Source organism: Scophthalmus maximus, chromosome 9 (assembly GCF_022379125.1).
Source record: "Scophthalmus maximus strain ysfricsl-2021 chromosome 9, ASM2237912v1, whole genome shotgun sequence".
Lineage (NCBI taxonomy): Eukaryota > Metazoa > Chordata > Actinopteri > Pleuronectiformes > Scophthalmidae > Scophthalmus > Scophthalmus maximus.
Genome location: NC_061523.1, coordinates 18912119 through 18930602, shown reverse-complemented (window position 1 = coordinate 18930602; position 18484 = coordinate 18912119). Strand labels below are relative to the sequence as shown.

General features: G+C 41.4%; 1 protein-coding gene across 1 annotated transcript; it reads left to right on the top strand.

The window, feature by feature from the left end:
* Nucleotides 1–720: 720 nt before the first annotated feature.
* LOC118319754 (cohesin subunit SA-2) lies at nucleotides 721–18050 on the top strand. Its single transcript, XM_035650359.2, has 32 exons — nucleotides 721–854; nucleotides 1103–1195; nucleotides 1668–1764; nucleotides 2067–2291; nucleotides 3151–3247; nucleotides 3593–3669; nucleotides 4035–4239; nucleotides 4727–4878; nucleotides 5639–5836; nucleotides 6209–6307; nucleotides 6930–7009; nucleotides 7579–7686; nucleotides 8069–8162; nucleotides 8289–8391; nucleotides 8552–8655; nucleotides 9017–9109; nucleotides 9287–9379; nucleotides 9555–9755; nucleotides 10201–10268; nucleotides 10365–10452; nucleotides 10741–10821; nucleotides 11775–11867; nucleotides 12308–12476; nucleotides 13253–13386; nucleotides 13646–13747; nucleotides 14546–14679; nucleotides 14952–15074; nucleotides 15508–15683; nucleotides 16342–16537; nucleotides 16919–17020; nucleotides 17100–17193; nucleotides 17521–18050. The coding sequence occupies exons 2-32, from the start codon at nucleotides 1173–1175 to the stop codon at nucleotides 17569–17571; spliced, it is 3660 nt and encodes a 1219-aa protein (XP_035506252.2). The 5' UTR covers nucleotides 721–854; nucleotides 1103–1172; the 3' UTR covers nucleotides 17572–18050.
* Nucleotides 18051–18484: the final 434 nt, after the last annotated feature.

Here is an 18484-nt window from a genome sequence, read left to right as displayed (position 1 = left end):
TGGACTGCATTCGTTTTAGCTAGGTGTACCTAATAAACTGCCAATGTGTGTATAAACAAGTTTTAAAATGGGAAAATTGAATTGCAGATAAATTAGTCGGGAAACAAAAAACAGGTTAAGTTTTGTCAATATAATTATATTCAGGACTAATCTCATTAGTAGTATAATGTGTTACAATCCTATCGGGTACACGTCCACGGGGTATATGGGGCCCCTGGCCCAGAGCCAGCCAAACAGATTACAAAAATACATAAACCCACATCAGTCAATCTCAAAGAGTGAAATTAACAACCACAAAATAAATATCATTGGGAAGCAAAGGCTATATTTTATTTTGAAGGAACTGACCAGAAGTTGTTTCACCCCAGGAGGTTTGACTCTGCTGGTCATAGTCCGTCAAGCACAGAACAATGGACCGTGCAGAGGAGCCGACTGGGGAGAGAGGGGTGAGGAGCCTGCGGTGGCAGGGAGGGGAGCAGCTGGGCCAACCACCTCAGGGTCCTAAAAACTGGTCAGACAGACACGGAGCAGTCAGACCTACTGTTTATACACGGACACAATATTATAAATGACAGTAGACATAGCAATGTATAAATGAAAAACCCTTATTGAGGCTGAGACGGATACATATTTCACCGGTGTACTCCTACACTCACATCCAACAGCAGTTTGATCATAACCGAATGGATGACCAATGATAACATAGTGACGATCTGGAGGGACCAATCATCTGATGAGTCCAGCTGGCTCTGGCCAATCAGCATCCAGAATCGCTTCGCAAACTTCTGCGCGCCCTTGAATCTGAAACTCGCCAGAAGGAAAAGTAACATACTCACCAATAGCTGTTCCATCAGGTAGTGATGATTGTATAGCCAGTTTGCTGTTAATGTACATCGATTCATTTGGCTGTAGACGTTCCCCGGTCTCATTTGAAATACTTTGAAGTAGGCTAGCTAACGAAGTGAGCGTCGTTCACTTCGTTAGCTAGCTTAACTAGCTAATGCTAAACCCTAGCATTGGCTAGTTGGGTTTAGCGAAGGTGCCCTGGCTAGTTTGGGCCTTGAGGCTGTCACTAAGTTTGTCTCCTCTCTCTGTGTGCTAGCAAAAAACAAGACCAGCTAACGAGCTGAAGGCAGAGTCTCCCTCGGTCCCTGGAGCGTTTCTCGCCCCAAATGGCATCCGAAGCTTTGGACAGGTAAAGTTATCCAAGCTCAGCTCAGCTCAGCTGATCGTTTCCTTGGGCCATCTGGATGTTTTAGCTCAACTCCTGTACAGACTCCTCTCACACACTGTCACACTACATGTACGGTTGTGAAACATTGCATGTAACAGATTAAAAGGTGTGTGCACAATTTAAGAGGACTAGAATAAATGTGTTAAAAAATAAAGTTTCTTTATTAGCCAAAATCCAACAAAAACCTATATTTCAGCTGCTCTTTCTGAGTGTCTAGTTACCTCACATTTTTGTGAGGTAACTCTTATGTGCACAGCCAAGTTATTCCTTAACAACTCCATTGTAAAACCATTGCAGTTTGAGACTCCTCCCCATCGCAACAGGGTATTTTAACGAGTTTTTAAATTAGCCTTAGTGATCTTGTTAGCTTCCGTAATAATGTTTTGTTGCTGCTGGGGTTTTTCTTGATTCCTTCTTCTTCCTTGTCTGCTAGTTTTGAGGAGTCGGATGATTTCCAAGACTCTGGGAGTGATTATGAGGCCACGATAAAAGCTTCAAAGCGGAAAAAACGTGCAGTGCTTGGACCTAAGGTGAGTCTTCTTATTCGCTCTCAAAATGGTGTATGCTTATTTAGATGGTTCGCACAGAAGTCTGTCGCCCGGAAGTAGGTCAGTGAGTAGGTTGTGATTTTGTCAAAGTTTTTTTTATTGTCAAACATCTCTCTCATTTGGTAAATGATCAAAAAGACTTAACTGGTGTCATCCAACACAGGTCAGTGTTTTGATTTAAGCCTACACCGTATCATGCTTTAGCTGCCACTCATTCAGTTGACTGCATCAATTCACTTTGAATCTCCTGCTGAGCTTCCCTTCCATCTCTCTTTCATCTCAAGTCACCCAAGAGACCCAGGCGTAAAGCTGCATCGAGGTTGACGTCCAGCCCCCGTAATAGCCCCATCCCCAGTCGTGTATACCCCTCCCCGCAGCAGCAGCAGAGCTCTCAGGGGACATCCAGGCAGGTCTCTCCCAGATCTATGAGAAGAGTGAATGAGGAAAGCCAGGGCATCAGTGCAGAGAATATCTATGATGCAGTCTGCTCTGGAAAGAGTGCCATGGTGGTGAGCAAGCCTTCAGCTGAACATGGAGAGATGGGGGGGAATGGTTTGTAGAGATAAATGCGTGAAAGGAGGGAGGTGCTGAAGGAGGTAAGTGTAATGAAAGGAGAGACACGCCTCTATAGAAGCGACAGTGAGAGAGATTATCATGTGCTGTCAGTGGCTGACTGATGTGACCCTACAGAATTGCCTTTGATACGCAAAGAGGAAGGAGTGCTCCCATTGGGTAGTGTAGTCAGTGATTGACGGCATGCGTCCATCCCAACTATTGTTGTCCTGTGCCCAGTCTCTTCTGGATAAAGACTGGAGAAGTGGGACCATACAACAATAGAAAAGACAAAAAGGTGTGGTGATCAGTAATAATAAAAAAACAGTCTTAAAAAAGAGTGTATAGTAGCCATACAATGCTGGTGGTGATTCTGGCTCAAGGCCCATTCACATTCATTCTGCAAATCTGGTAAACTGCAGTGCAACAAATGTATTCTGCTTCACAAAGGGTTCTCAGTTTTTGACCAGAACTCACCACTTACTTCTTTTATATTGCATTTACTGCATTTCAAATTTACACCATTATTACGAACAGAACAGATGCTCTGAAGGAGTTTCTTTGTTTGTATGACGGTGCTATGGTTGACAAAACGATTATGCAAAAGAGTTGTGAATTAAACTGGAGGGCCAGAAAATATAAGGGGAAGAAAAAGATGGGAAATACACGCACACACATGTTAAAAGTAACAGTATTTTGAAACGTTAAATCTGAACACCATGATATAATTCAAATGATATATTGTTATCATATCCAGCTGCTGTTTGATGTGGGTGCAGCATTGTCATTGCCTGCTGTCTCCTTGTCAATCTTGAGGCGGTGGTGGACGAATGGCTGGACAGCTACAAGCGAGGCCGAGAAGTGGGGCTGCTGGTGCTCATCAACTTCATTGTTCAGTCCTGCGGATGCAAAGGTCAGAGGTCAAGAGGGAGGCCAGTAGCTGGGAGGGGGGGTATGGGTGAAAGTTCAACAGATTATCTTTCCAATTTCAGCTCAGGCAATTATCAGCAGATCACTATTGATCACCCGGTATGCTAACGATGCAGTTCCGAAGTGCTGTGTTAATCCTCTGTTCGTTGACAAAACAGTATATCAATATTTAGTGTGGGTATGTTTTAAAATGAAAAGAAATCAAATCATGTATTTACATTTTTTGGGAGAAGTAGAAGAACCACCATTATTGTACTAGTGTGCTTATCTTTGTTCACCTTAATAATCCTCATGCGAATTTAATACTGTCTGTCATTGTTTTGTTCAGGTGTGGTTAATAGAGAGATGCTCGACAGCATGGAGAATGCTGAGATCATCAGCACGCTAACTAAAGAGTTCAATGAGGTGAGAGAAGCATTCTATTTGTAAGAAAATCCTCAAAATAAAGATTATTCTTATAGATCAGGAAGTTTGAATTTAGTCCATTGTCTTTGTCATCCTATCCCCCTACGGACAATCCTGCTGGAATTATAGAAGAAAGTTAAATGACCTCCACATCTCAGGAGATTATGATCCGTATAGGATGCAGCACAGCATAATGGAACACACTAATTAAGATCTAATGCTGATAAATGGACCCATTAATGAGTTAATCACTCTGTTTTGCCACTGACATAATTGGCATTAGTGGAACAAAACCCACTGGTTTCTCTCTGTTAAAGAACTGTACTAGGCTCAGTGTAAGATGCTTCCTCTGTTTTTTCATCCAGGACTCAGTGAACTATCCTCTGAGTACTCCAGGCCCCCAGCTGAAGCGTTTCAAAGCCGGTCTGTGCGAGTTTGCTCAGGTCGTGGTGCGCTCCTGTCGTAACAGCCTCATTTATGATGAATACCTCTTCCCGTCCCTGCTGGCTATGCTCACCGGCCTGTCTGACTCCCAGGTCCGAGCCTTCAGACACACCAGCACCTTGCTCGGTAAGCACATTGTTACACAACAGGTGTATGAAATAGCTATGATTTTTGTATTGAAGTGAGACTTGATAATGGTGAAAATTTGCACGCCATGTGTGTGATATCAGAGGTTTTTCTTCTCCTTTTTAAGGGTAATGAATTGCTCCATTTGTTTAGGTTCTTTTGTTTTCACAGAATGTTCTGCTCCTGTCCAGCTTTCTTTTGTTTTTTCTCTTTGTTTTCTTCTGCACCCCTGCTTAATCATTTGTCATTTCTTTCTGTCTTTCAACTAATTCACAATGAGACGGTGATTGTACTTGTTCAGTACAAAATAATTCTATATTAAGATTGTAAAATATGGTGGAAAATTGAATATCATGGTTAAAAAAAAGAGGGACACTTACTGTGACTTTACCCAAGGGTAGGAGTTTTTCTTGTTTGTTTGTTTTTTATTAACAAAGTGGATAATGCCTAAATAATTGACCTTGTCAACCTTTATTTTTTGAATTAGCCATGAAGCTGATGACTGGGCTGGTGGAAGTAGCTGTGATAGTGTCTGTTCAGCTGCAGACCACCCAGCGGCGACACGACATGGAGAACAGCAAGAAGCCGCATGACAGAGCTTCTGACAGACTGGAGGAGCTGCAGGCCACCATCACTGAGGTGACACACACCCGACACACTAGCATGAGTGTGGTCACGTTTACATAAACACGCATGTCAGGACAGGAAATCGGCGAAGTGACATTGACCCAATGTGGAAATTCTGGAGGTTTATTTTCATGGGAAATGATATAAGAACAATGCAGATGACAAGTTGTTGCTTTTTAATCGTTAAAAGTGAAATATTTATACATATTTAAGAGATTCATCGCTAGTAGGTCCTTGGCCACAAATTACACATTTTGCTGGGTGGACACAGGTTGTTTACTGGCTGTTGGGTTTGAAATGGTCATATTTGTATTATCCATATAATGAAATAAGTCAAAAAATATATATTTAACTTACCTGCCTGGGTGAGAAGGTTCAGCCAGAATGAATAATGTGCTTGGAGTCATTTCTCACCTTGTTCTCTGCATTGTAAAATTAAACAGTCAGTGTTATCATTAAGATTTTCAAGGTGGAATTAGAAGTAAAACAGAGGATACTTTTGTTTGATTTATTATGTGTCTTTGAGGATGTCATCTGTGACAACATTATCTCTATCGGCCAAAGTCAATATGGTCAAATTTACTCCATAGTCTCTATAAAATAGTTGCATATGAGGAATATTTTTGGCTGTGAGGATTAGTCAGTATAAAAGATGATTTCCCCAGCTGAACCTGTGTACTGCAGAAGGAGTTACACACTCTAGGCTTCTGATTTATTCACTCGCTTGCTTGTGCATGTCTATATGCATTTGTTTCATTTGTATCTGCCCTAGCTGCGGGAGAAGAGAGAGGAGCTTTCCTCTATGATGAACGCCACCTTCCGCGGTGTGTTTGTGCATCGCTACCGGGACCGGCTGCCTGAGATTAGGGTGGCCTGTATTGAGGAGTTGGGCAAGTGGCTGAAAACGGACCCTGAAGACTTCCTGAATGATGGATGTCTAAAATACCTGGGATGGACCCTGCACGATAAGGTTGAAAACACACTGGATGAGTTAAAAAATACATTACAAAGTAAAGTGTTACTGAAATGTGACTGTAACTCGTTTATGCTGTGGTTCTGTCCATGAGTGGCAACATCATGTATGACAGAGGTACTGTACCACCTGTCTGTCCACAGCTCTCTCCCGACCAGTGACAGGAACTGCAGTGCACAGAGAGTTAGGCAGTCCAGATAGAGCCACTTCTTCTTTTCAAATTTCATTATAGGCTTGGACAGACGGATATAAGAATATCTGGACACAGACTCGAGAAAAATATTACATACCCACACTTGCACAAAGAGAAATGTTCACTATGAACAGACTTGGGAATTAGTCTCTACACTCTCTTCTTCTTTCCTTCAGCAAAGTCCAGTGCGTCTGCAGTGTGTGCGTGCCTTGCAGGGTCTGTACCAGGAGAAGGAATTCATTGGCCGCCTGGAGCTTTTCACCGGCAGATTCAAAGTGAGGCATCCCTCTGGATTGGAATCACACCACATTTAATTCCTCTTTTCTCCCTCCTATTCCCCCTGTCTGTCTCTCTGTCTGTCTGGCTGCCTCAGAGTATCTCTTTAATCCATTGTTTCATCTTATTGTGTTGTTTCTATTTTGCTGCCTGCCTATGTCTTTTTTTGTTCTTGGGCTGTCTTCCTTTGTCTGGGCTTGTGTTAATTGCTGCCAGTTACTGATAGTTAATAGGCTCTTCTCAAACACATAAACCCCTCCCTGAGCTGCATGTGCTGCAGCAGATAAATGGTTTTCATGCCACAGCTTAGTGGCTCATCAGTGGGTTTGTGCGTGTGCATATATGTCTGTGAGTGTGGGCACATTTATGTCTGTGCATGTCCTATTTAATTTATTCATGTTTGTCTGCTCACATGATCATGCATTTCGCTGGTGTGTGTGCCACACGGCGTATCTCAGTGTGTGTGTGTGTGTGTGTGTGTGTGTGTGTGTGTGTGTGTGTGTGTGTGTGTGTGTGTGTGTGTGTGTGTGTGTGTGTGTGTGTGTGTGTGTGTGTGTGTGTGTGTGTGTGTGTGTGTGTGTGTGTGTGTGTGTGTGTGTGTGTGTGTGTGTGTGTTTTTAGGAGAGGATGCTCAGCATGGTGCTGGACAAAGACCCAGACGTGGCAGTGGAAGTGGTCAATCTGTTGCTGCTGATCCACCAGTGAGGGGTTTCTCTGTCTCTGGTGGTTTTCTCAGTGACAGCACACAGTGCAGGCATTTCATTTTAGTTGATCAAAACATTCAAGAGCCCTTTCCCCCTTTTTTCCACATACGTTTTCCAGCTTCGTTTACTGAAATGATCTCTACCCACATTTCTTTTAATGTACAAAGACTTTGCACCATATTAGTTCATTTAGACAGTGTTTTTTTTACTGGTCAGAGGCTTTTGCGTCAAATCCCTGAATGAGAAACATTTATTTTTATCAGGAACAGTGACGTTCACACAGCCAAACATAATTCGCCTGAAATGTAAAAGTGCAAATAACTCTACAAATATATCCTGGTTGTCCGCAAATGATTGCAAGTCAGGCTTCTCAAACAATAGAAGTGAAATGGTGACTCAGCTCTGATAACGGTCTGTTTAATTACCTGGAAAAAATATTAATGTTTAGAAAGCATAAGATTGCAAGATTAGTTCACTTAACAAACATGTACAGGGACAAAGAGATTTCACATTGTGTTTGAAAGTGTAACGTCGACCATCTTGACCTGTATGTGTTCACAATGCAGGAGGATGGAGGAAGGCCTGAGAGAGGAGGAGTGCGGTCACATCTATCCACTGGTTTACGCTTCGCACCGAGGCCTGGCGTCTGCTGCCGGCGTCTTCCTCTATAACAAGTACACTTTCATCTTCCTTTTCCCCACAGACTAATGTGCAATTTTGACGGTATGACTCATTCCGTATTTGAAAAACATGTTTTCATTGCTGTTTATTGTGTGACTGTCATAAAAAAACCTACCAAGAAGAAAGCAATAAAACTCTCTTCTATTCAGACGGACAAGTCAATGTTGTACATCTTTTGTCATTACTTTAATATTAGTAGGTTGACTTCTCCACTTTATAATTGAGCATTTAATTACCACCTGCATGTGGAGTCAAGACGTTATCAGTGATTAACTATCTCACAAGTCACTATCTCACGTCTGTCTCATATCTAGTTACACATGTCTTTATTTTTGGATACTACAATGTGATGATTCTTTTTCACTTGTGTGTCAGGCTGAAAAGTGTGATTTCCAGTGACAACCAGGTGAATGAAAGTGAAAATGCAGCCCTCGTTCAAATCCTCATCTCCTTCTACATCCAGAGTGAAGTAATCTATGTTCTCCTTTTCAGTCACTCTCTTTCTCGTTATGCTGGAGATTAGAATCATTTGACAATGTGCTTTACATCTAAAGTAAAAAAAAAAAAACTAAAACAACTCATTCACTCTTGACAGTTTCATGAGCACGGGTCGTACCTGGTCGACAGTCTGTGGGGTGTGGCGGGCTCTGAGCTGAGAGACTGGGAGACGATGACGGCATTCCTGCTTCAGGAGGCTGGTGAGAGGAATGAAATTGGGACTGTGTACACACAATAAACAGCACTCACTGCTGGGTTTGACTCGGCCTCATGTTTTATCGCACTGAAAATAAAACGTCAAGTCTTCTTCTTTCAACGTCTGCGTGTTCTACTCCCGTCTCTGCTTCCGTGTGTCGTCAGGCCTGCTGGACGAGGAGGAGGGGGCTCTCATAGAGCTCATGATGTGTGCCATCAGACAGGCGGCGCAGGGAACCCCACCCGTTGGGAGAACTCAGGGCAAGAAGGTGGTGACACAAACACATGAATAATGTTCTGGTTGCTTTATTATTTATGGACCAGTGGAGCTTTGGGGGCGAGAGAAATGTCATTTTCTGTTGACATTATCCACAGATCATACAAAAGTCATAGTATTAAAGCTGCAATATCACATTTTGTGACGTCTTTCTGTTTTAGACATGACACAGATTCGGAAAATTTCCAGCCATGTTATTCAGAAAGTTATATATACACAGCTACACTTCAGTATTTCAGAACTAAGCTATTTTCTTGTGTGTGGTCATGAAGCTCACACACTTACAATATCCAGTGTCTTTTGTCCGCACACGTGAATGTATAAGTCTAAAATGTCTTTCAATGTGTGATTAGATGTTGAGTATGAAGGATAAGAAGATCCAGGAACAAGACAAGAGACGCATCACCACACACTTCATCCCCTTGATGCCACAGCTACTGACCAAGGTACGCAGCCAAAGTTCAATTAAAGGGGCAGTAAGCGATTCTAAAGCATTACACACTTCTACATTTAACAGTCCTACTGTATTGCTAACATTATAAATTGCTGCCCTCATGTTGCATAGAGAACGATTTTTTTGAGACACTGAGCTTGTTCTCTCTTCTGCCCTCGTTGACCTGCAGTACTCGGCAGATGCAGGGAAAGTGAGCCTCCTTCTCAAAGCTCCTCTCTACTTCAACCTGGACATGTACAACAGCGCTCAGTGGCTGGAGAAGGTAGGAGGACTTCAATTCAATTTCAACCTAATACAAAAGTGTGCAAACACAAATAAAGCACACTTTTGACTTCATTAATAATTATTATAGAGTAATGCAGTCAATAAAATTTCCCCATGCAACACATATTCTACTTTTTCTTTTCTTCTTCCTCCATCTCCCCTCTTTTTCTCAGCATCTGGACCTGCTGCTGTCCCAGGTGTGTGGCATTGTGGAGAAGCACACAGAGGCCACCGTTCTGGAGGCTTGCACCCACCTGGTCTGCGCTCTTTGCTCCGACACTTACACGTTCTCGTCCCGCGCACACCTGGCTTTCAGCCAGCTGGTGGACGGCCTGACCGAGTGCTTCAGCGCGTACTCAAGTGACCTGCTGCAGGTGCGTGAGGGTGTCGGGGAAGTTTTCATACAGGCAGAGAAGGCGTGAATTTGAAATGCTTCCAGACGTGCATTGATAGATTTGGCAGCTGTCGCAGTTCAACCATCCATCCTGCTTCAGCAGTGTGAACTGTTCGTTCTGGGCGACGTTGCTCAGTCAAACGTCCCTAAGCTTTGTACCAAATCATTGATGTCACTTGTCCATAAAATAATTAAGTAAGCACTTTAACAATTCATAAATACATGCACACCTACTGTATATCAAGAAACAGAACTGTGCTCCAGAACATTCCATTACAACATGGCAAAAAGACTTAAAATTATACTTTACAGGGTGTTTAATAAAAGCAAGTTGTTGTTTTTACATGTTGTGTAGTAAAACTAATTAAAAGATATAAAAGCATATTTTCTCTTAAGAGTGTGATTCTCTGTGTTTGTGTACCTAGGGCACTGCAGATGAAAATGACTTGTACAGTGCGTCCACTGCCTTGAAAAGAATCGCTGCTTTGAGCTGGTAAGTGTGCGTTTTTTACAATGCACATTGTCGTTGTACAAACTATCAGTGTATTTATTATATAGAAGTATTTTTGTCTGTGTGCTCGTTGTCCAGCGCCAAAGACCTGACAGGCTGGAAGCTCTTTGACCCTTGTGTTGAACTGCTGAAGAGCAGGCTGGAGTCCAGAGAGCTCGACAAGGAGGTCTGGGATGAACTCACTCTGATATTTGAGGGTTGTGCTAATATGATAATAGAACTGAGAGATTTTTCTATTATAAACAATGAGTGTAGCAAATTAAAAAAGGCCACAATATGCCTCATGGAGCTGAAAGTTGATGGTGATATCATGTAAATTGTGTCAATTTAGGGTTTATTAAAATGGTGTTTAATCCAACTTTTTTTTTTATCCTAGAAGGGACGTTTTCATTTGGGTACTTTTAAGTGTTTAGGACCAGTGAAGAAGAGAAAACATTGTCCTGTTCTATTTCAGCTCATGGTGTCGGCCCTGAAGTGTGCAGCCTTTCACCTGATGTGGGCCAAAGTGAACGCGGTCAACTCCAGGCCCACCGAGGTGCTCATCTGACATCATAAAGTTTTTCCCTCCATTCCATGTTTGGAAATAGTTTGACCTTCTCTCAGTCTTTCACGCGCTCGAGTGGCTCCTCTGGAGTATCAGCATACCTACATGAGATAAGCCAACCCACATGATTAACACTCGGATGACGGCTGTCACATCACAGCCAACCCATGGCGGCGGCCTTCCTGTCTGTTTTTGGAGCTTCTCTTGTCTTTGTTGTTCAACAATTCACCAGCTGCGCAGACAGCAGGCAATTAACACAGCATTCTGTTGGCGTGGACCAGTGTCCGCGATGATACTCAGATATTTATTTCCTGCTCATTAACACTTTTTCTTCACTGTTGCTCTTAATGTGTCTCATTCTTTCTCCTTTTTCATCATTCTTCACTCGGTCAATCCCTTGTTCTCCCTTTGAGCACATTTTCACTTTTTCCTCTCGCTCCGGTTCTCTCACACACACACACACACTGAGCACGTCATCATTACTCATCCAGTCATTTGTGTATTTTTCCAAGCAGGATTCAGAGACGACACAGACAAATCTCTTACTCATTTTAAATTATTTTCATTTCTTGTTCGTTTTCATATTTTGTAGCATCGCGCAAATTTCTCCTCCTGTTTGTATTACTCACTTTAAAGGAACATCTACATGTAATTTAGGATCTTCAGCAAAGGCTATATCCCTTCGTGTGTCATCATGATTTAAAAATCCTTCATGGCACCACAGACGCTGCTCTTACAATTTTTTGTTGAATTTCAATTATAGTGTTGGGAGGAGTTGTATTTTATGTCTCGCTATTGTTCACGTGTTTGCAAGTAGCTGAGTTTAAACTTATGTTGCCTTTCGGATGAAGGTAACCTGCCTTACATCTTATTCCCGTCCTACATACATGAAATAAACACATTCATGAGATGAGATCACATCCGTCTGTCGCTCTCTGTTCCAGGCAGAACTGAAGCGTCTGAAGAAAGATGTGCGTTCGTTCTGCAGAGTCTGTCAGACGTGTCTGCCTCTGAACCAGACTGAGATCAGAGATCAGGTAACGCTGGAGGATAATTGGGCAAATTTTGGGTTGGATACGCTCCTGCTCACAGTCGTTCCTGATTTTAGGGAGGTCGGAACTGATTATCAGCTCAAGTGATCATGTAGTGTGATGACAGGTTTACAGGCAAAATCTTTTTGTTGCCGAGATAAGAGGTTCCTCGACTTTAAATCTGAAATCTATCGGTGAGAATAGAACAGTGATGGAATATTAAGCCAATGAGATATTGAATCTTTATTTCCATAGCACTGGTAGGTTGTAATGTTAGAGGGAGTATAACTATTACTTTTTTCCGATTTAATATTTCCTTTCATTGAAGAGCAAGGAGATGTCCTGGAGACAAGTTGTCCCCGTGTGACCTGTCTTGTTACAGATCTGAATTTTCAACATTGACAGACAAATTAATTCAATAAGTTTGTGTTCTCTTCCATCCACAGGCATTTGAGCTGCTGTGTGACCTGCTGCTGTTGTACAGTAAGAGCTCAGTCCGCTCTGATCCCGCCCTCCAGGCACTGGTCCACCTCCCCTCTGATACCCTGCGCTCTGAGATGGCCGCTTTCCTCCTGGACTTCATCTTCACTGAGTCTGAAGATGCTGATCTCGACGGTAGGACTGGAGGACATGGCCAAAAATATGGTCACAATGGCATTATTTTTGTTTTTGTTTCATATTGATGGAGATGTTTGTTATGGTGAGTACCACTGACTATACATAACTTAATTTTCAAGAAAATTTAGGATTGAAACCTAAATAAAGCAAACCGTTTTTTTGATGTTATGGTTCTACACAATCATCTATGTTTGGATCAATAATGTTATATTTGTTGCAGCCAACTTGGTGTAACAATTACGTCTCAACAGGGCCTCACAAAAATAGATGAAAATAGAAATACTGTCAGTTGGATTTATTTTTTGTCTGCTACATAATAATTGAAATTAAAAAGAAATATAACTATATAATATTATGAAAAGGTGACAAATACCTTGTGTTTCCACAAGTGGTTTGTTTATGAACTTGAATTATTAGTTCGGTGGGACGGTACCTTTTTTTAAAATTGTTCAGGAGGTTGGTTGTGTTTACTGTCGCCATCGGCTCAAGTCCCATACAACGACGCTCGGAGAGGGACTTTGTTTTGCTTGTGTAGTGTTGTGGAAATGCTGCCAAAGCTTGCCCAGAGGGTGATGTCTTGTTTTGAGGATCTTCTTCACAATGTACTGCAAATCACCAAGAACATAAAGACATGTTCTGATTTTCTTGTGTTTTATTAACACCTAAGAGCTTTTTCTCTGGATGTCCTGTTTACATTTCTCAGGGTACCTATTGATCTGGTACTGCACCATCTTCTCTTATCTCCATTCTCTGACTCTGGCTCTCCTCTGTAGTCGAGGGTGAGGAAGAGATGAAGATCACCCTTCTCCAGAGGAAGCGCAACCAGCTGGCTGGCTACTGTAAGCTGGTCCTCTACGGAGTGCTGGACCTCACTGCAGCCACTGACGTCTTCAAGCACTACAACAAGGTGGAGATGGGAGATCATTTTATGATTTATATTATTTTATTCACCGAGAATCAAACAGAAAAAAGATTAATATCAGATAGGAAGTGGAGGAGGGTGAGAGGATCTGTTTTACAACCAGTGAGGTGCTAAAAATGAGTCAGAGGCACAGATGACTAGAATTATATTACTTTTTTTTTTTAGACATGTAGCCAGTGGTCTGAACTAATTAGACTAATGATTATTACTCAAGTTCTCTCTCTCTTTTTCCGGATTGCTCCAGTTCTTTAAAGACTTTGGTGACATCATCAAAGAGACGATGAGTAAGAGCAAGCTCATCAGCCACGTACAGAGCGCCAAGACCGTGTGTCTGAGCCTGCAGCAGGTGTGTACACTTATTAACACCTTGATGTTAATGTTAATAATTAGACTGCTTGAGAATTTTTACTGTGAAGTGTGATAGCAGTTAACTTCTGAAGAATATACATGACATGCATAGTTTTTGTAGGGAATTTGTCATGATGGTACTTGAAATGCACGTCAAAAAATGGTATTACTAATCTAGTGGGGGTTTTTTCTCTTTTAGTTGTTCTACATCTTTTGATAGTCAAACATTTAAGTGTATCGTGGTGGCTTTTGCTTCTTCTTATCATGTATCTGTTTCTTCAGCATCTGAAAGACAACACGGCAATGGTCTGATGACAAGTGTGTTGTTTACATATACAGGATTTTACTTTTGCTCTGAAGAGCAGCAGCTACCAAAGACCTAACTGTCAGCCTGTATGTTTTACAAAACATGCATCTTCTGGTAAAACATAAATTAAAGACCATCATAGACCTGAATGTACTCTTTAGTCTTTACATAAAATGTCTTTCTTTGTACGTACTAAAAAATCTCCACATGCCAGTGTTTAAGCTGCCCCTCAGGTACATGTGCATCCTCATTTGTTTGCAGGTTGATATGATAAACATTTGCAATGTGCTTAGCTACTGGCCCCAAAAAAATCTCAGAGTTAATTTTGTGTAATAGTCAGTTCAGTTTTTCACGATGCAGACTTTTCTGATTTGTTTCACCGAGTTCGACAGTGCCCAAAGCAGAACAGTCTGTGCATATCTATAGAACTGTTTGAATATTGTGCCTCCTGTGTAACACGTTAACATAAAGTCGCGTCTGTGTGTTCAGCTGTTCTCAGAGATGCTTACGGAGAACCACAGCAGGCAGGATCTCTGTGAGATTAGAGACCTGGGCAAGAGGCTCGCCATGAGCTTTGGCATCGATCTTCATCGTGTCCGCAAACCACTGGTGGCCCTGCACATGTCAGTAAAACACATGGCAATTCTAAACACATACACACCAGATGTGTCCTGTTTATCGCTCAGTTTATTCAGTTTTGATTTGACTTTTTTACAACTAAGCATAGTTTTTTGACTCTGTAAAAAGAAATGTAGGTTTGTAATCGGAATTACAGGTAATGATAATGAATGCCACACTTGAAGGGTGTAAATTAAACATTATGGTAAGTATTTCACAATATAGCTGTTCGTCCTGTGTTATAAATGTATTTTTTTATTGTGTGTTTTGCTCTCAGGGACGGGATACGTTTCGCGTTTCGGGACCCACAGGAGGGAGAGGAGCAGCTCCCGCATGTAACCTTCTTGGAGATACTCAGCGAGTTCAGTTTTAAGCTGCTGCAACAGGACCGTGCACAGCTGTGAGGAGCTAAAACACACAAACATCACAGCAAAGAAAATTTAGTTTCTAAAAATTTGTTTTCTGTGAAACTTTAATTTTCTCAGCTAGCAGGTTTATGACAGATACACAGAATAAATTAAATATTTTAATACTGAAACTTCTCAGCATTGATACAAAAGTGGGACTAAAGCACTAATCTTCTAAACCCTGGGCTAAAGCTTCTGAATCAAGCTTTTAATTTAGAATAAGACAAATAAAATAAAAGATAATAATAACATTTTTAATAAAATAACAGTTATGTTCATACATTGTTCTTTAAATGTTACTATAGTGTGCATTTGAATAACTGGAGTGAAGATTGATTCAGCATAATTTACAGAAATCAGAACAACATCAAAGTTTGTTTCTGTCTTTGTCCTCGTCCATCTGTCCCCCATGTCGTCTCCTCCCAGGGCTGCATTACTGAAACTAGAGTGTCCCAGTGCTGCCCTCTCCTGGCCGTCAGTCAAACTGTATCAGCGGTCTTTGGAGGGTCGTTCCGCCTCCCGACCCAGGGAGCAGGAGGAGGGTGGTGACGTCTCCTCACATGATACTCCTAAAGCTAAACGCAAGAGGACCACCGCTCAGGGTGAGATGGACACACAAATTACATATTACCAGTAATACTTAAAAAGGTGCTACATTACTCAATCAATGAAGAACATTGTGTCTGTGCTGAAATGTTCTATAATATATATAAACTTATTTGGGAATAGAGTAGGAAAATTGTCTTTGATTCACTTATCAAAATTACACCAGAGATGAAAGAAAGGATTAGTGTTTTCAGAGTTAAAAGTGATTTGAGTACAGGAAGGTCTCAACTCTCAATCAATGATTGTTTCAATTATTGATTTAATCGTTCAATAGTTTTAGTTTTTTTGTTTAATTGTAAAGGAAAATATTTACAAAATGCTCATCATGAGTTCCCCCAAGCCCAAGGTGACGTCTACAAATTCCCTTTTATATTCAACCAACAGTCAGATTTCAAAGGTTTGGAATTTGCAATAACGTGAGAGAAAGAACAGAGAAAAATTGCAAATCTTCCCATTTCAGAAGCTTGAACAAGTGAATATCTGGTATTTTTACTTGATTTATGACTTAGATGATTGATGACTTTTGTACGGGAAATGAACCTCTCGTCTTCGTTGCTGACGTGTTTGTGAATCTTTTGCACTGTATCGTATCTATTGTTTAGTGTTGAGTAATGTCATCGTTAATAACCTTCTGTAGTGACTTCTGTCCTCCAGGCTCAGTGAGCAGCACCGTCAGAGACTCCTGGTTGGAAAGCAGCAGTATCCACAGTAACCTTCACACGCCTGCCCTCACCTCCACCGTCCAGAGGCAGCCGGCCAAACTGTTGGCCTCTGGGAAGCCCACAGCAACAGAGTGTGATATGGGCAACGGCTTCACTGAGCTGGAGTCTGAGGATGAGTTCTCCTCGGGGTAAGTTGCTTTTCAACACATCTGCAGTATCTGTCATCTCTATTTCAGAGGGTGGAAATTACAGCCAGGCACCTGCTAGAAGTGCTAGAAAAACGCCACGGGGCATTACTTTCTGTTGGTCTATCAGCCAGGAGCTGACCACTCTCGGTTCTGTCCTAAATGAACAATTTGTGCAGTGTCCCTGGCAAAATTCTGGTCAGCGTTGGCTAGTATAGGAAAAGAGCTGATTCCTTTGAGTGCATGATGCAGCTGCAGAAACATTTGTGACTTGATGACTGACATTTGTTCTGTTGAAATAAAATGAGGAAGGTTTTAACAGTTGCTTTGAGCGTGAGACAAAGACGCATTGGCTGCCAAAATGTACCTGCTGCTGTTCTCCAGGTCCCAGATGCGAAAGGTGAAGCCCGTCAAACGACGCCTGCCCTCCTCCAGCCTGACTGGCGCCAGTTTGGATCAGCAAGACCTGAACTTGCACCTCACCTTGTAAGACTGATCTGAAAGAAGGATACTAACAGTATCGACCCAGATTTTTTTTTTTGTAAATGTGTCTTGTGATCCACAGGCTGTCTCTGATTGAGGACAACTCTGCAGAAAGAGAGGAGGCTGAGATTGAGGATTATGAAAGTGACTCTGACCGTGACTCTGCATATACACTGGTAAAAACAACAAACCATGGCACATATTGTTCAGACTCTTTCAGAATGAATAACACTCATTTATATCAGGTATAGTGTACGTTGTGTTATAACAATCAACAACGCTTTAAATCAGTTATTTGTCTACATTTTTTTTAAAGTTTGGCTTTAATACCTCTTATAAGTTTAAGAAGCAACTTGTGACACTGCTGTGCCACTGTTTTGGACCAGGATAACGAACTACAGATGAAATAATGCCCCCCAAAAAACGCATTGTTCTTGTTAAATATGTTTGTAAGGACTAAGTTCCTGGCAAGATCTAACTCTCGTCCTGTTTTTGCTCCGCAGCCCTCCACACGTCACACCTCCGCCAGCGTCCTTGACGAGCTCTTTGATTGAGGGCACAGAGACCTGGATCGTCGTGGGAGTTCTGTTCGAGGGATACTCCTCTTCAAAGCCACCGTGTTTCAGTGGTTTCACTACATTCAAGTCTGCAAAAAAATTAGAGCCTACAAAAGCCCTGTTCTGAGTTCACCTGTCAGATCAGTTTTAAGTCGTTGATTTTGTAAAGAAAAGAAGCAAAAGAATGATTGTGAAGTATGGAGGCGAGAGCTGAAGTATTTTCACTGTTTGTGTGTTGAATACACAGAGAAGCAGTTTGGATTTTGAAAGATTCAGAATTATTCCGTTACGGTTAATAAAGAAATGTTATGACGAGATGTTTTGTTGTATCACTGTTTGCTTGTAACAAGCTGAAAGTCTTTCTTTCGCATTTTGAATTCAGTTTCATTATATTTTGTACTGCTGTTGATGGCACTTGTTGTTTTTGAGCCTCATTAATTAAAAATGTATTAAAAGATGCTGGATTGAGAAATTGAGCAGAATTAATGTTTGGTTTTTTTCGGTAGGTTTTATTTGATTGTTTATCATTAACTTCACTATCTTAACTTTTTGTGGAAGAATTGGAGTTCAAAATGAATACCAAGTACAAAATAAATAAATAAAGCTGCTATAAATGAAATGAGGTATTTTTTGCACTTAATAGAACAGATATTGAAATATTTTATCCTGGTAAACTGTCTTACATACACACAAACTACAATTATAAAATCAAGGGATACAAATAACAAAAGTAAATAATGTGTACTGTAACTATGGTTTCACTACTTCACTTCCTAAAACTTGTCCAGTTATTAATGACAGATACCAGACTTTAAACGTCTCCCAGTACCATACAAACGGCCGCAGGTCAGTCAGTTTGTGGCCGCTGCTCTCCACGTCTGTCCTTCAGTCTGTTCTTACTTTATTGTAT